The sequence below is a fragment of the Neoarius graeffei genome, chromosome 19 (genome assembly GCF_027579695.1).
Source record: "Neoarius graeffei isolate fNeoGra1 chromosome 19, fNeoGra1.pri, whole genome shotgun sequence".
Lineage (NCBI taxonomy): Eukaryota > Metazoa > Chordata > Actinopteri > Siluriformes > Ariidae > Neoarius > Neoarius graeffei.
In genome coordinates, this window is record NC_083587.1 from 20,893,040 (window position 1) to 20,911,378 (window position 18,339).

An 18,339-nucleotide genomic window follows, 5' to 3' on the forward strand; every position below is an offset into this window, starting at 1 on the left:
AAAATATCCGGCCGCTTTCACCAATCACCAGTCTCCTCGCGGAAACTGCCATGTCCCTCCTACTGTGAGGCTGGGAGTCCGGTGGGCGGGCGTTTTCGCAGTATTTGTCCAATAACCATCTTGCATTTTGAGATTGAAAAGCGCATCGCTCCCAAATGCCATTGAAGTCCACTGAGGCTGGGAGTCCGTGAGACTCCGTGGGCGGGCGTTTTCGCAGTATTTGTCCAATAACCGTCTTGCATTTTGAGACTGAAAAGCGCATAGCTCCCAAATGCCATTGAAGTGCACTGAGGCTGGGCTGCATCGTGTTGTCACGAGGGGGAAAAACTCAGGCGCACATTAGGCAAACTGGGGAAAGTTATAACGGAATGATTTCACACTGTAGTTGGGTTGAGCACATATATTTCTATGATTCTGGATCTGAAATAGCAATGTTATAAGGTCAGCTATAACATAAGCCTAGCGCAATTCATCCTACACGATGTTCGTCATTTTTAGAGGAGGCTGAGCCTCCCTCGTTGTCTTAGGCCCTGTCCACACGGCAACGGATTCGGGTGACTCCGATACAGTTGCTTATCATTTAGGCCTGGCGTCCACATGGCACCGGCGTTTTGGGTGCCCAAAACGCAATCTTTTTGAGAATGGGTTCCAGAGTGGAAAGATCTGGCAACGTTGCCGTTGTGAAGTCGTCTGGATGAATAGAACGGATTTGTTTACGATGATGTCACAACCGGGGCGGCACGGTGGTGTAGTGGTTAGCGCTGTCGCCTCACAGCAAGAAGGTCCTGGGTTTGAGCCCCGGGGCCGGCGAGGGCCTTTCTGTGTGGAGTTTGCATGTTCTCCCCGTGTCCGCGTGGGTTTCCTCCGGGTGCTCCGGTTTCCCCCACAGTCCAAAGACATGCAGGTTAGGTTAACTGGTGACTCTAAATTGAGCGTAGGTGTGAATGTGAGTGTGAATGGTTGTCTGTGTCTATGTGTCAGCCCTGTGATGACCTGGCGACTTGTCCAGGGTGTACCCCGCCTTTCGCCCGTAGTTAGCTGGGATAGGCTCCAGCTTGCCTGTGACCCTGTAGAAGGATAAAGCGGCTAGAGATAATGAGATGAGATAAGATGTCACAACCACATGACTGTGAGTGCTTCACGCCGGGTAGAAGTGTAACGAATATCACCAGGATATCACCAGGAAAAAGCCTTACAGAGCACTAGTGAGAGTGAAACACGAGCTTGGATATTATTATTATTATTATTATGATGTTCAGTGTTAGTTCACAGTAGTAATGCAAGAAGCAGAATAGTGACAGTAATAGTGAAGCAAAAACATGCAATTGTACAAACACTGCAGCTCTACAGCAAAATATTCATTTATGAAATGGTCTGATTCTTAACACCAGTAGTGCCAATGATCTTCTCATTGCGATGCGATGCGAGTTGTCAACAAATCCTATAACTTGGTTCATGAAACGCGCTTACAAAATATTTTCACTGTGAATATTTATTGTGTAATGGTGCAAAGTGAGAGAGAGAGAGAGAGAGAGAGAGAGAGAGAGAGACTCTGCCCTTAGGGCAGAGTCAATCCCGCCAGCAAAAATAGGGAAAAAAAGGAGCGATCTCACCTCTTCAGATGATGGTTTTAGTCCTACAGTACATTCCTCAAAAAGGGCGTAGAGGAGCAAATTAATCCATCAACGTGTAGTATTCAATTTATTCCGGACCATTAAAGACGCCGCCTTCCGCGTAGAATCATACGTCATCCTCGCCGCCATATTGGAAAGGTCAAAGCGGAGAATAAAGATTAGCTGCGTTTAACTGTACCAACAGGTTTGCCGTCCAAACGAGATCACATGGGATTACCTTTCACAGGTGAGACTGGAAAAATACTTTTCATTGTATTTGGTCATTATAATGTAATTTTACGAACAGATTTTCCTGACTTTGTGGCTAATACGAAGTCTCGCGCATAATAGTTTATGTGCATGCGTCCTTACTACTTCTATTGTTCTGGTGTCTCCGAAGGGACCGTCTTACAGCGCCCCTAGAGGTGTGGCATGTGTATTGCATCGTTTTCAGCAAGCGTTGCATTGCCATATGGACCTGATATTTTACTGATCGTTGCCCATTTGGACGCGATATATTTTTAAATAACATCTCGTTGCCGTTGTCGTGTGGATGTAGCCTTAGAGCAATCGCCCGTGACAGAGGCCCATTTCCAGCAACTATCACTCCAGTGTTCTAATGGTACAATGTGTTTGCTCATTGCCTCAGAAGGCTAATGGATGATTAGAAAACCCTTGTACAATCATGTTAGCACAGCTGAAAACAGTTTAGCTCTTTAGAGAAGCTATAAAACTGACCTTCCTTTGAGCAGACTGAGCCCATGTTTACATTAGACCGTATCAGCGGATCATCAGATTAACGTTTTTAAAACGATTAGTGTGCACACAGCAACACCAATACATGATTTGCATGCACACAGCAACACCAATACACGGATATGCTCGGCTCCGCAGGCATCCTGCACTCCAAATCACTCCGCCCTGAACAGCGAGTGCCCTCTGGAGGGTGCGCACTCTGGCCTTGCGCAGCTCACAGAGCACGCGAGTGAAGTGAACAAGCTGTGATTCGGGACTGAGCCGCTGTGTGTGTGATCCCAGCGCAGATCACTTACCACTTGCAAGTGGAAGGATGGCAAGCTTAAAGACAATGATAACTACACAATGGGCAGTATTTGCATCAGTATTTGCAGTATTTTCATACTTTTATACTCTTTAATAAAAGGTGATACAAGGCGGAAGTCCGCGCCGTTTTTCAGCAGTCGTGTCACATGACCAACGCCAGCGAATCAGGAAGGTGGATGTCACAGTGACGTTGTCCAATGAGACGCCAGCTAGAGCTCAGCACAGCGTATCCGCGTATTCTGAATGTTTACACAGCACCGGAGCTGACACGATCTGGATTGAATACGTGGACCCTGGCGGATTCCCGTTTCCCGGCGTTTCCAGGCGGTTTAATGTAAACGGACAGTGCATCCGCGATGAAAACGAGACAGATACGGTCTAATGTAAACGTAGCCTGAGTTTCTGGAGCATCACATTTGTGGGGTCGATTAAATGCTCAAAATGGCCAGAAAAATGTCTTGACTATATTTTCTATTCATTTTACAACTTATGGTGGTAAATAAAAGTGTGACTTTTCATGGAAAACACAAAATTGTCTGGGTGACCCCAAACTTTTGAACGGTAGTGTAATTATGTCAAATCCGAAAACAGAGGTATTTAAGTTGATAATATCTGCTCTATCTAGTAAATAAAAGCAAACATTTGATATTTAGCTTGATGATCTATGTTAATTATTGATATTTATATCGTAAGGCATGGGTGAACAGGGTGTATTTGCTATTTTGTGATTTCGATATCAGTTTGCCTGTATTATTTACACACTTTATTATTATGACTATCATTATAACCATCAGCTGCAGAGTTGACTAGGGTCGAGGGACATCGAGAGATATGATGAGTCACTATTGAGATATAATGCTGATAAACAAGACTGCTTTGGGACTTTAGAACGGAAAAAATGGCACATGGCTGCTGTAAATCAGACATATCAGTAAGCTTCACCAATCGTCGATAAACTATGATTGCGCATCATAAATTTTGTGTATATATGTATGTGGGTGTTGGGTATTACTCGTGGATCATGAATGACAGTCTTTCAGAAACAGACGGGTGCAATCCAGGAACCAGTTTTGACAGTTTAATACCCTCCATCAATCTTTGTCAGACTATCCCAAAGACCTTCATCCCCAGTCACATGGTTTTACAGGCCAGCGGAAGTAAAGAGGGTAGTTTAGGCACACATAGATAAAATACTGTGCTAAATCAAACAGTTTCATTGAATAATTATAGTGGAGCCTAACAGGTTACATTTATGTCCATGTTATATATTTTCACATTAATTTCACATATTGTATTCATTCCATTTTCCAGTGATCGGTAAATTTTACAGAGGTGCTTAAAAGTTTGTGAACCCTTTAGAATTTTCTATATATCTGCATAAATATGACCTAAAACATCATCAGATTTTCACACAAGTCCTAAAAGTAGATAAAAAGAACCCAGTTAAACAAATGAGACAAAAATATTATACTTGGTATTTATTTATTGAGGAAAATGATCCAATATTACATATCTGTGAGTGGCAAAAGTATGTGAACCTTTGCTTTCAGTATCTGGTATGACCCCCTTGTGCAGCAATAACTGCAACTAAACGTTTGCGGTAACTGTTGATCAGTCCTGCACACCGGCTTGAAGGAATTTTAGCCCGTTCCTCCATACAGAACAGCTTCAACTCTGGGATGTTGGTGGGTTTCGTCACATGAACTGCTCGCTTCAGGTCCTTCCACAACATTTCCATTGGATTAAGGCCAGGACTTTGACTTGGCCATTCCAAAACATTAACTTTATTCTTCTTTAACCATTCTTTGGTAGAACAACTTGTGTGCTTAGGGTCGTTGTCTTGCTGCATGACCCACTTTCTCTTGAGATTCAGTTCATGGACAGATGTCTTGACATTTTCCTTTAGAATTCGCTGGTATAATTCAGAATTCATTGTTCCATCAATGATGGCAAGCCGTCCTGGCCCAGATGCAGCAAAACAGGCCCAAACCATGATACTACCACCACCATGTTTCACAGATGGGATAAGGTTCTTATGCTGGAATGCAGTGGTTTTCTTTCTCCAAACATAACGCTTGGCATTTAAACCAAAAAGTTCTACTTTGGTCTCATCCGTCCACAAAATATTTTTCCAATAGCCTTCTGGCTTGTCCACATAATCTTTAGCAAACTGCAGATGAGCAGCAATGTTATTTTTGGGGATCAGTGGCTTTCTCCTTGCAACCCTGCCATGCACACCATTGCTGTTCAGTGTTCTCCTGATGGTGGACTCATGAACATTAACATTAGCCAACATGAGAGAGCTCTTCAGTTGCTTAGAAGTTACCCTGGGGTCCTTTGTGACCTCGCTGACTATTACACGCCTTGCTCTTGGAGTGATCTTTGTTGGTCGACCACTCCTGGGGAGGGTAACAATGGTCTTGAATTTCCACCATTTGTACACAATCTGTCTGACTGTGGATTGGAGGAGTCCAAACTCTTTAGAGATGGTTTTGTAACCTTTTCCAGCCTGATGAGCATCAACAACGCTTTTTCTGAGGTCCTCAGAAATCTCCTTTGTTCGTGCCATGATACACTTCCACAAACATGTGTTGTGAAGATCAGACTTTGATAGATCCCTGTTCTTTAAATAAAACAGGGTGCCCACTCACACCTGATTGTCATCTCATTGATTGAAAACACCTGACTCTAATTTCACCTTCAAATTAACTGCTAATCCTAGAGGTTCGCATACTTTTGCCACTCACAGATATGTAATATTGGATCATTTTCCTCAATAAATAAATGACCAAGTATAATATTTTTGTCTCATTTGTTTAACTAGGTTCTCTTTATCTACTTTTAGGACTTGTGTGAAAATCTGATGATGTTTTAGGTCATATTTATGCAGAAATATAGAAAATTCTAAAGGGTTCACAAACTTTCAAGCACCACTGTACTTGTTTTCTCATTAGCTTACGTTATTTACATCATTATCATGAGATAACGAATGTTATCTCTGGATTCTGGGAAGACTGAGCAATTTTATAAGGTTTTGAGATAACAAAACTTTTTGTTTCCTGTTAGTTTTTTGCCAAGATAAAGAATGCAGTGGCATGTTGAGATTTTTCGTGCCATTTGTCTTATCCACATTTTACGATGAGAGTACAGTACTATGTTGCCTCATTGTGCCACATCATCCCCACCCCTCTCACGGGTCTCATATTGTAGCCGACTTGTGCTATTAATTGAAGATCCAAAATTTATCATCTCTGGAAGATGCCCAACAGCTTCAGGGTCCCCAGGTCGATCCTGGGTTACTGTCTGTGTGGAGTTTCACATTCTCTCAGTGTCTGTGTGAGATTTCTCTGGGTTCTCCAGTTTCCACCCACCAACCAGAAAGTTGACCCAAAATTGAGGTATGACCCACCAACCAGAAGGTTGACCCGAGGTATGAATTTGTGTGCATGTCACTCTCCGATCACAGGACAATGGTGGATCAGTGGGTTAAGGCTCTGAGTTACTGATTGGAGGGTTGGCACCAAGGTGCCACTGTTGGGCCCTTGGAAGGCCCTTAACCTTATCAACCTTGGCCCCACATAGAAATAGGATAAGAAGAAGTAGTCACTGTGCAATCCCAACCAAGGTATATTCCCACTTCATGCCCAGCATTCCTGGGATAGACCAGTAGCTAGATCCACCACAACCTTAGGATAAAGCACTTACTGGAGATGAATGAGCCAGTGTGTTCACATGCAGAAAATATTCCAGTTTTAACCCTTATTTTGAAAAAGACAATATTTCTACTCACTGTTTACATGGATAATGAAAATTAATATTCCACTTATATTCCCATTTATACATTACAGGCATTTAGCAGATGCTCTTGTCCAGAACAATATACAATAGGACCCTGACATACCGACAGCAGTGGGCAGCTTGGGGAGCAGTTGAGGATTAGGTGCCTTGCTCAAGGGCACTTCAGCCATTCCTGCTGGTCCAGGGAACCAAGCTGGTGACCTTTTTGTCCCAAAGGTGCTTCTCTAACCTTTAGGCCTCGGCTTCCCCCATTTACAATGCACAGATTTGTGTACAATGCACAGACCATAAACAGGAAAGAGGCTGTCACAAACTACTGCAAAACCCCCCGTTGAGACTCTGATAGAGATATTTGTTTGACTTGTTGTTGAAACTGGTACAGGTGGTCCTGATTGTTACTTGTTTTGGTTTGCTAAATCTTTGAGCTTTATCTTCGCTCGCACATGCTGCTCTCTGCTTAGTGAAGGTTATGTTGACCAGTAACGTCTTTCTTCTTTTCATAAGATCCTGACAGGTGATGTAAAGATACATAATGTCTGTCTTTGTTCATACAGTAGTGTAGTCTAAACCAGCGATGTAATGCTTCATCACCCATTTACGTTATACATAGATAACTTTGCTTATAGACATATAACATATAGACACAGATCGCAGGCAAGCTGGAGCCTATCCCAGCTGACTATGGGCGAAAGGCAGGGTACACCCTGGACAAGTCGCCAGGTCATCACAGGGCTGACACATAGATACAGACAACCATTCACACTCACACCTACGGTCAATTTAGAGTCGCCAGTTAACCTAACCTGCATGTCTTTGGACTGTGGGGGAAACCGGAGCACCCGGAGGATACCCACGCGGACACGGGGAGAACATGCAAACTCCGCACAGAAAGGCCCTCGCCGGCCACGGGGCTCGAACCCAGGACCTTCTTGCTGTGAGGCGACAGCGCTAACCACTACACCACCGTGCCGCCCCCATAATGAAATCATTAAACTGAAAATTATGAGAAATCAAACAGCTAATCCAGAACTACAGGAAGCCAAGTATGTAAATATATGGTAATTTAGGGCATTTCTTTGCTTTGGAAAGTTATAGTTTACTTTCTCATGACAATGAAATCATGAGTAAACAAAGAAAATTCACTAGTTATTTTTTAAATCGAACTAATATTATACATGCATGTAATATTTTACCTAAAATATGTAAAATCATATAAAATAGATGATGTATTTTACTGCTTTTATTTTAATAAAATATATACAGTACCAGTCAAAAGTTTGGAAACACATTCAAATTCGCTATTTTTATTTTTTAATTTTTTTTCCTACATTGTAGAACAATACTGAACTCATCAAAACTATAAAATAACATATGGAATTCTATGGTAAACAAAAAAGTATTAAAAAAACAACAGGTTTCATCTTTTAGATTCTTCAAAGTCGTCACTATTTACCTTGATAACAGCTTTGCACACTGTTGGCATTATCTGAACCAGCTTCATGAGGTAGTCACCCGGAATCTCATCTCATCTCATCATCTCAAGCCGCTTTATCCTTCTACAGGGTCGCAGGCAAGCTGGAGCCTATCCCAGCTCACTACGGGCGAAAGGCGGGGTACACCCTGGACAAGTCGCCAGGTCATCACAGGGCTGACACATAGACACAGACAACCATTCACACTCACATTCACACCTACGCTCAATTTAGAGTCACCAGTTAACCTAACCTGCATGTCTTTGGACTGTGGGGGAAACCGGAGCACCCGGAGGAAACCCACGCGGACACGGGGAGAACATGCAAACTCCACACAGAAAGGCCCTCGCCGGCCCCGGGGCTCGAACCCAGGACCTTCTTGCTGTGAGGCGACAGCGCTAACCACTACACCACCGTGCCGCCCAGTCACCCGGAATGCTTCTCAATTAACAGGTGTGTCTGTCAAAAATGGAATTTCTTGCCTTCTTAATGCATTTGACACCATCAACCAGTAAAGAGTAAATAATAAAAATACAGTAAATAGCCCTGTTCGACAACTGTAGTAATCCATATTATGTCAAGAACCTCTCAACTAAGTAAAGAGAAATAACAGTCAGTCATTATTTTAAGACACGAAGTGTCTTTTAGTTAATTAAAATAAAGAAAAAAAAAACATCGAATTTGAAGGTGTTTCCAAACTTTTGACTGGTACTGTCTGTGTGTGTGTATACACAAATTTTGTACCAAAACGTTCATTCAATACTTTTGAAATATCAAACAAAAACGACAAATCAAAATACAAAAAAAAGAAAAAAGTCAATTTTTTTAGACTGGCAAACAAATTATTCGTGTAATCGTGCAAAATATCAAAAGGATCGAGTGGACTTCAGTGGCGACTATGATATTGAATTTACACTTTGTTGAATTAATTCAATATCATAGTCGCCACTGAAGTCCACTCGATCCTTGTTTACCTCAATGGATCGGTCACTCGCCAAACAGTCCGCCAGAATCCGAGTAGGGAATGGCTGAGCGGCGCTGTCAGTCAAACACAAGTTAGCCAATGGGAATGCATTCCTGGACAGCCCGCCCACACGTGAAGCTTGTGCCAAAACTGCAAGCAAAAAGTCAGGGAGCGCAAACGAGAAAGCTGGAATCGCAACCAAAATAAATTACGTCAAACAAAACTGAGAAAGACGCGGAACAAAAATAAAAGGTTTCTGAAGAGTAATAGACTGAGATTTTGCACGATTACACGAATAATTTGTTTGCCAGTCTAAAAAAAATTGACTTTTTTTTCTTTTTTTGTATTTTGATTTGTCGTTTTTGTTTGATATTTCAAAAGTATTTTATGAACATTCTGGCACAAAATTGATTCCATATGTTAGCTGCTTACTTAGTTGAGTGTTTTAGCATTTTATAGACCCCTTCGCAGTAAACGTCATTCATACGTAAGCGGAAATTGCGCGCGCAGCCTGGACCCAAAAAAGACTCAGAAATGCCTAGTTGTTGTGTTGTCGGGTGTCAGAATCAGTGTTGCCAGATACTGCTGACGTTTTCCAGCCCAAAATATGTTCAAAACCCACCAAAATGCACTTGAAACCGCCCAATCTGGCAACACTGGTCAGAATCGTAGCAGTGATGGGGTTAAAATGTACAGAATTCCAGCAGGATCTCACCCATTCCAAAAAAATCGCCGACGTCTATGACTACAAGCCATCAAACGTGTAGACTGGGATGAAAGCACCATCAAAAATGCGCGGGTTTGCAGCGCCCACTTCATCACAGGTAAGATCAGGCTATTTATTAAATCTTTCTTTTTTATTCTTTCTCGTCTTCGTTTATTGATGTAGCAAAATACTTTGGTAACGTTTGTCTGATTAGCTGGGTCATAGTTACACAATGTAATGACTATTGTTAGCATGTTAACTTAGCTTTGCGTGCAATTTTGTTTGCAGGAGAGGTCTCGCTTCACTCAAGCAGTCCAGATTTTGTGCCATCATTATTTGTGTATGCTGAAAATCACAATTTTAAAGCAAGGATGGAAAGGTAAAATTGTGTGCCCTCACTCTAAATGCCAACTTACGTTGACTGCTCTAACCTAGCTCCCGCCCCGTTCAGTTTCATTTCTGCTCTCTGCCTCTCGCTTTTTACGCAGCTCTGATTTCTCTTAGCTGCACTCTTTACACTATCATTCCTTTCATGCCATTCCCTCCTGCAAATTACTGTTTAGTGTTGGGATTTGCTGTTGTAGCTAAAGCCACATTGCCATCACATCACTGGCATAATTTGATTAAAACAAAATGAATATGAATGTCCCATTGTTAATCAAGTTGTACATGCCCGCACATAACATAATCATATGCGTCTAAAGACTTGTAGGCACGGAGTTTTTCGTGGGTGTGCACTGAAGTCTGGTCAATAAGGTACGAGTTTATATCTGGCCATTGTATACCAGGGAACTTACTAACATCGTCCGTCCACTCTTTAATTAAATGCGGATCCGGTAGGCGATGTCCACTTGTTAGAGTTAACTTATTTATGTAGCATTCTCGATCTTGTAACGACAATTGTTTTTCATAATCTGACAGCTCATAATGCCGGTCTATGGGCAGCGCCATTGTTTCTGGGTCCAGGCTGCGCGCGCATCCTGGCAACGGTCGGATGTCACGTGATACGCACGGGCATGCGTATGCTAATTAGGAATGAGCCATAATTCGTCGCGGTAATGAGACTTGTCCAAATGCTTTCTTGTTTTTTTATTTTATTATTATTTTCCCGTATATTAATTGACTTACAATGAGCGGTCATGTACTACATGTTTTCATGTCCAGCCATTTCCTTGCTGCGCCTGAACTAAATGCAGTTCTGTCCCTAATTCTCCCCCCTTCCGTGTGATAATGGTACAGTCCACGGTTAATAAAAGAGGAGCAAAAACAAGCCTCGCGTTAGTCGTTCGGCAGAAGGGGAAAGCTCTGTCTCATTGGCAAAAAAAAAAAAAAAAAAAAACAAAACACCAAACAAACCCAAAAAGAGCAAAAATTTTTTGTAAATAAAATGGGAGAACATTTCAAAGATCCGTCTAAAAGCTTCGTATGCTCCTTCTCTAACTGTAAAGCTTCCTTTTCCAAATTATGGAAGCTGGAAGCCCATTACTGTAAACACACTGGGCTGGTAAGGCACAAAACCGGAAATAAACTAAAGAGCACCTCGGAGACGTTTTCAAATCAAGTCAGATACCTTTTTGTCTTTCTTCTTTAGAGACCTTTTGCATGTGATAGCTGTGATAAAAGTTTTTGCATCCGCTCCCAGCTCACCAGGCACCACATGAGGCACACTGGGGAGAAACTATACCAGTGAGTCTTTCTGTAGCTTACACATCTTCCTCCATCATTCTTCTTCTTCCCTTCCTTCTGATAAGCTTGAGTAACCCTGTGATTGCTCAAATAATCTGCAGATGTTCAGTGGATGGATGTTCGGAGGGCTTTATCAGCACGGCAGGGTTAAAGAACCATACTGAACGTGTGCACCAGCACAAAGAGCGTTACTATGTGGTGAGTACAGAAGAAAAAGAAACAAACCTTTATTTATCACATGCACACTTCAAGCACAGTGAACTTCATCCTTTGCATTTAACCCATCTGAAGCAGTGAGCACACACACCCAGAGCAGTGGGCAGCCACACCAGAGCGCCCGGGGAGCAGTCAGGGGTCAGGTACCTTGCTCAAGGGCACCTCAGCCCAAGGCTGCCCCACGTCAACCTGACTGCACGTCTTTGGACTGTGGGGGAAACCGGAGCACCCAGAGGAAACCCATGTAGACACAGGGAGAACATGCAAACTCCACACATGCCCCTTTTCCACCAAAGCAGTTCCAGGGCTGGTTCGGGGCCAGTGCTTAGTTTGGAACCGGGTTTTCTGTTTCCACTGACAAAGAACTGGCTCTGGGGCCAGAAAAACCGGTTCCAGGCTAGCACCAACTCTCTGCTGGGCCAGAGGAAAGAACCGCTTACGTCAGCGGGGGGGGGTTGTTAAGACCAACAACAATAACAAGACCGCGAAAGATCGCCATTTTTAAGCGACGAGAAGCAGCAGCTGTACAAACGCGAAGTCATCCATTGTTATTGTTGTTGCTGCTGCTTCTTCCGTGTTGTTTTTGCTTCGATATTCGCACCAAGAATTATGCAAACGTAATGACGTGACTTCCCTTAGCACCGCGAGCTATGGAAAAGCAAACTGGTTCTCAGCTGGCTCGCAAGTTGAACGAGTTGTGCACCAGCACTGGCCCCGAACCAGCCCTGGAACTGATTTGGTGGAAAAGGGGTAACAGAAAGGCCCCCTCACCGGCTGCTGGGTTCAAACCCGGAACCTTCTTGCTGTGAGGCGACCGTGCTAACCACTACACCACCGTGCCACCCAGTGAGCAAGACACACCATTGGTTGTGCATTTAAGTATTTGTAGGAATCAAGAACGCCACTGAAGTTTCACTTTAATGCAATTTTGTTGACCTCACCTATCGCTGGCTTGTGTTGTAGTTTTATTAAGCCACAAGGTCCCAACCCTGGTCCTGGAGAACTTCTCTGTCCTGTGAAATTTAGGCACCTGATTGATCCTCGAGTCACCTAATCGGTGAATTAAAAGCCCTTCCTGAGGTGAAGTGGGTGTGTTTGGGCAAGAAAAACACCAGAATGTGCCCTCAGGTTAATTTTAGTCAGTTTTACTCTGACATGACAGTTTTGCAAGCTTCTCGACCCATTTCAGCCACACTGTTAATACTGTACACTCAGTGAATTCTTCTTTGTACACAGGACCGCATGTGAACTGCTGTGTGCAGAAGGAACACCCATATGATCGTTTTAAAAAAGCAGGGTTTTTTTCCCCTCCTCCACAGTACACACGAACACTTTGTGAACATGTGGAAAGTTTACGATGTTGATGCCCTTATAACATTGTCAAATAAAAATATCTAATTGTTCATTTTGTCATCATGTGGATTTTTTCCAAAATCCTTGATCACTTTATCACCATATGAAAAAAAAGCTTTCCTTAGATTATATAATGTTTCTGCTGTTTCTTATTTTTCAGTGTGACTATGAGGGTTGTCTGAAAGAGTTTCGTAAGAATAAGCAGCTGAAGTCTCACAAATGTGAGCACACAAACCAGTTACCATTCGAGTAAGTAAGGACAGATTGTGCCTTGGTTCTTGTATCTTGACTGTATCTGATTTGCTCAAATGAACTTTTTTTTTTTAGATGCGAGTTTGAGGGCTGTGGGAAGAAGTACACTACCTCGAAAAAACTACAAAAACACGAAAGAGTGCATGATGGTAATATCTTTTAAGAAAAAATTAACAAAAGCACTCATCTGTATATCCAGCCTCATGTCACTTTATCCTAATGTTGGACTTGTAGGATATCCGTGTGCAGAAGAGGGCTGTGCCTTCCAGGGAAAGACCTGGACGGAGTATCAGGCGCACAGGAAAATGGAGCACAGAGGTAACCTGCTCCAGCTGGGAATTTCAGTTGTGATCTTGTGCCTTCTTTTGAGTTCTAATCTCTGCTTCTCTGTGCAGAGGCTCTGCAGTGCGACAGCTGTGCAAAAGTTTTCCAGAAAGCCAGGTTTCTAAAGCGGCACAGGCTGTCTGTCCACTTGGGTGTACGGCGTGTGTTTAAGTGCACCAAGGAGGGCTGCCTGAAAACCTACGCCACACACTTCAAACTCCAGAATCATATCCTTTCCTTACATGAGGGCAAGTGCCCCTTCATCTGCCCTCATGATGGTTGTGGGAAAGCATTTGCCATGGAGGTGAGGAGTGACTGAGGGGTGACTAATCAGTTAATGCTTTGAAATGGAATTAATGTAATTTGCATTGACAGGAAAGTCTGAAGCGACATGCTGTAGTCCATAACCCTCAGAAGAAAAAGATGCAGGTAAATCTCAGTAATTTAAAGGGGAACTGAAGTCACTTTTAAACCTGCTTTATTTCTTCATGTGTTATTAAATTACCTTTTCACTTTTATTAACCTTATATCATGACTTGTATTGGCGTATTACACTTATCGGCCTTTTCAGTTTTTAGCCTTGTTGAATGTAGTTCGTTTGGTCCACGGCAGGTGTCGCTTATCCGCGCGATCTTCACGAGACTTGTGCGAGACTTCAAACGTGAAGTGTCGGCGCCGTCGTTTTGAAAACTGTTTACACAGCGGCCAGATCGCCATATCATTCCAATTTAGATTAATTTCGAGATTTGCCAGCTTCATCAGTGATGGAGATTATTCCATACGACTTCAAACCATTGGTTAAATGGAAAAAAAAATGCTTTCGGCCACCAGTCCATCGCACTGGTATTTATATCATTACTGTCGCACAATTAAAATGTGCCAGATCAGTCGGCTGGTGGGTTTTCAAAATAATAAATACATGCATGTATTTTTGTGATAAATACTTGTACTGGGTGCATTTCCTACATTAATAAATACAAAGTACCTGCATCTTTCAGTTTTTTTAAATCAAGGCTGAATACGTTCTTTGCCGCTGCCTTTTATTAAATCAAATTTGAGGCTTTTAATTTGATTTTTCAGTGCGACTACAATGCATGATGGGATATATTGCTTTGGTTAGTGACCATCAGTTGTACACTACTTTTCGTGATGCATTGTGGGATAATTTGAGTGCACTATATAGGGTGTAAATAATCCTCACTAAAGTTTGACAGCACTACAAAATGGCGTCCCCACTATATAGTGACCTATAATAGTGAGTAGGGAGTGATCTCGCACACGGAAAACTTCCTGCTTGATTGACGTCAGCATTCGAAAGAGGGCGTGCACGTCTTTTGACAACGTTGGCAGATGTTGGTCACTTTGATTTCCACTGTGTGTTTTACTTCTGTCCTACAATGTCTCGCACAGGTCTCAGCGAATCTCGTTTACGGCCGTTGCTTTGACATATGGACTGATGTATTACATAGTATATTTCAAACACTCATAACTTGCTATAGCAGTGACAAAATGGCTATCAAAAATGCATTCCTATATTTAATAAAATGATATAGAATTTTGATGATAAATTTGCTTTCAGTTCCCCTTTAAGGAATACTTCTATTACTTATTTATTCCCCACCTAATCTCTATATACCATCGTTCTGATTTGGCATGCACAAGATTCTGACCTTTTATAATGGAAGTCAAGGAGCACTTTTTAAGTAAAAAAATAAAACGTGTGCTGTTGAAGTATAATCCCCAATCGAGTACTATGAAGGGCAAAATGAATATGTAATGAGCAAGATGTGCAAGTGTTAAATTAACCTAAAGTAATAATCCTCTAAAATACTGTAGTACTCAAGTACTAGGCCAAATAACTTGATTTTAATTCTTTCACATGGCGTTACTAAGAAATATATAATGTACTTGATAGACTTTCCCGTCTGTCCTCAGAAAACCAAACAAGGATGGAAGAAGGAACTTGAACTGAAGACGAAGGTTTCGAATACTTCTGAACTGACTGCACAGCTGCAGAATCTCTCTCTGAGCAAGCCCACATCCCAGAACAACCCATGAACATCAGGCGGTCAATGAGAACTTGTCAGTCGACTTGAAATTCACTGTCCACTATAACTCCCTCTAACTATATTACTTGCACTACTCAATAAACTCACTACTTTGCACCTGTGCGTTTGTGTTGAATTAAATGTTCAGGATTTGAATGGGGGGGGGAAACAAGTTGATTTCTTAACTGTAAAGGCTGTCAACAGAATGGTACTGTTGACATCTTGTAGGAGATTAGTAGTAGAAGTGGTACAAAGCGTTTTCGTGCAGCTTGTGTATCATGACCAGTCACATTTGTACCACAAGTGCCTCATGCTTTGGACAGTAGCCATCAAATGAAGATGGTGAAGCTGCCCTGACCACAATAATATTGCAATGTGTTGGAAGTCGCATTAATTATGATCTGTCTGGTCCTATTCATGGTGCATGGCCACATATTGGCCATGTATCCGATCTAGGAACAAAAGTGGTTCAGTTCTGAGATTGAGTTTGCATCCACACGGTCCTGGGGTGGTGGTGAAATCATGCTCACATTTAAGGAATAAGGAAAGTTGTACACTTCATTCTGGTAATGTGAATAAGATTTTCTTTGTGTGTTTATAATAAAGTCCTTCCTGCACCATTCATGGTGCATTTGGCAGCGCCAATCTTTGTTTCGTAGCCCTCGACCTCTCGCCTATATTACATAGCTAGGGTTACAGTGGGGGGGGCTAGTCATCTGGTAACCACAAGAGTTTGACTTCCCACTCACATCTGTATTGCAGTGTGCCTTGCCAGATGGCACCATTTTTATGATGGTGTGACCTGACCGTGAGTAGAACGCGATCTCCAGATCAAGGGGCGGACATGCTAACCACTAGGCCACTTGCTGGTCGATTTTGATATTTATTCAGATAATAAAAATCTCAAACTTTGAGCTTCAAGAGGATTTATCCATAATTGCACACATCTTCTAGGACTGGTCAAGTTCTACACCTCTATTTGAACCGTGAGATAAAAGAAATGGTCGTATATCTAGCACTAGAGTGAATAATAGCCAAGTAGTTTCTGAAACTAAAGGACTAATCAGTTCACAGCAGCTTAGACAGCCAGAAGAGATCAGTGGGTCTGAGTTTTAAATGATGCTAGGCCTGCCAGGGTGATGTTACCAACCACACTATCTGGTGGAGTGTTTCAGACTTGGACTGCTTGGTGGATAAAGCTTCTGTCCATTGTGAGTCCTGGCATCTGGAATGGCAAAGACATGGACTGGAAGGGATGTTGATTGTCTGGGTGGCACGTTTACTTGGAAGCACGGAGTGTAGGTCTGATGGGTAATGTCCAGTGTGCATTTTGAATCTCACTGATACTGCAGCAACGTTGTGCCTATGAGCTAGGCTAGAAATGGAGTACTTGGCTGTGACTTTGTCAACTTCTGATTTTTAATCTCTTTTTTTTTTTTTTTGGATGGTATCAAGTTGCTTCAGAATAGTTGGGGCAGCATTTATCCAACATAGACATGCATGTTCCATGATGCTGTGGACTTGGGCATTGTACACTGTGGCTCTTCCATTGGTGTCAAGATGTTTTGCAACCTTTCTTAATGTTCCTATTTTTTCCCCCCTGCTCAGGAGGCAATGGTTGTTTATATGCTTTGACCAGGTGAGTTTGCTGTCAGTCACACCCAGAATATTGATATCCTTTATGGCTATCGCAGTCACTTAGATGGTGCTCGCTTCCTTGACATCATTGCTTTGGACTTTGATGGTTCAAATGTGACTTTCCAGCTGTCAGCCCAGTACTGTATTCTTTCAAGATCTTTGTTGAGGCAGAGTTCAACAGCAGATCTGTCCTTTTGTGATATCTGCATAAAGAAACTTTATTACACATCAGAAGGTCATCAATAAATATTGAGAATAGAAGTGGCCCCAAGATTGATCCTTGGGGTACAGAAGCATTGATGGAGGAATCTCTTGAGGCCTGGCCTGATAAGACTACAGCAATCGATCAATCTATTGCTGAGAGTTCTTTAACCAGGTGTATAGCTTTCCAGAAACACCCTGAGAGCTGAGTTTGGCCAGGAGCCCTTTGTGCCATACCTTGTCAAATGCTCCTTTGATGTCTAGTGTAATGACGCACTTCTCCTTTGTCCAATGTATTGCACCATTTCTGGGAGAGGATGGTAAGCAGATCTGTACTGTAGCCAGGTCGAAAGCCAAACTGTCTGCTGGAAATCAGTTTGTTCTGGAGCAGGTACTTCTGCAAATGATTGTTCACTGTAGCTTCCATGACTTCGCTGAAAACGTCTAAGAGGAGCTTTTTCAAAGGCGAGTTCCTAAACTAAGAGGAAAGGCAGGCTGAGTTGAAAATTAGTTAGTTTTCACAAGTGACCATTGACTGCAAATTTGTCCGTGTGGTCTAGAACAGGATTTGTATTTTAACATGCATTTAGATTGGTACAGCAGATCATCACATAATAGATCCATGGTTTTGTATTTTCATGACATTTAGCATTTTTAGAATTTAAATGTGTATGAATTACTTTTTGATATCCTGTATTGAATGGCACAACCCTCTAAATCGCAGACACCATAGTCATTTCTTTACTCACCAGTTTTTGTTCCCTGTCTACAGAACTGTAACTTAACATTTTTGGTCTAAAAGTGTGCTTGGAGGCAGGACCAGTGGAGAACCACTTATCTAGAAATGGAGAGATTATTAGCTTGTAGAGCTGTTATGTTTTATAAATTGTGTGGCTCAAAAAATAGTTCTGCTCGTATCTTTGGCAGAAAGGTACGAGCAGTTCTACCTCGTACCCTCATTCCTGCTAAATTTATTCTAAAAGATTAAATCACAGTGTCAGTTTTT

At 42.3% G+C, this 18,339-nt stretch overlaps 1 protein-coding gene across 1 annotated transcript; it reads left to right on the forward strand.

Moving 5' to 3' along the window:
- Positions 1–11,002: 11,002 nt before the first annotated feature.
- gtf3ab (general transcription factor IIIA, b) lies at positions 11,003–15,561 on the forward strand. Its single transcript, XM_060900849.1, has 9 exons — positions 11,003–11,119; positions 11,207–11,301; positions 11,403–11,499; positions 13,031–13,119; positions 13,198–13,271; positions 13,357–13,440; positions 13,518–13,750; positions 13,822–13,875; positions 15,382–15,561. The coding sequence occupies exons 1-9, from the start codon at positions 11,003–11,005 to the stop codon at positions 15,502–15,504; spliced, it is 966 nt and encodes a 321-aa protein (XP_060756832.1). The 3' UTR covers positions 15,505–15,561.
- The last annotated feature ends 2,778 nt before the right edge of the window (positions 15,562–18,339 follow it).

Bases quoted from the DNA above. Each gene is read 5' to 3' on its own strand.
- gtf3ab (XM_060900849.1), top strand. From the start codon at position 11,003: ATGGGAGAACATTTCAAAGATCCGTCTAAAAGCTTCGTATGCTCCTTC. The intron at 13,120-13,197 runs GTAAGTAAGGAC...TTTTTTTTTTAG, and splicing joins ACAAACCAGTTACCATTCGA to ATGCGAGTTTGAGGGCTGTG. The intron at 13,272-13,356 runs GTAATATCTTTT...TTGGACTTGTAG, and splicing joins ACACGAAAGAGTGCATGATG to GATATCCGTGTGCAGAAGAG.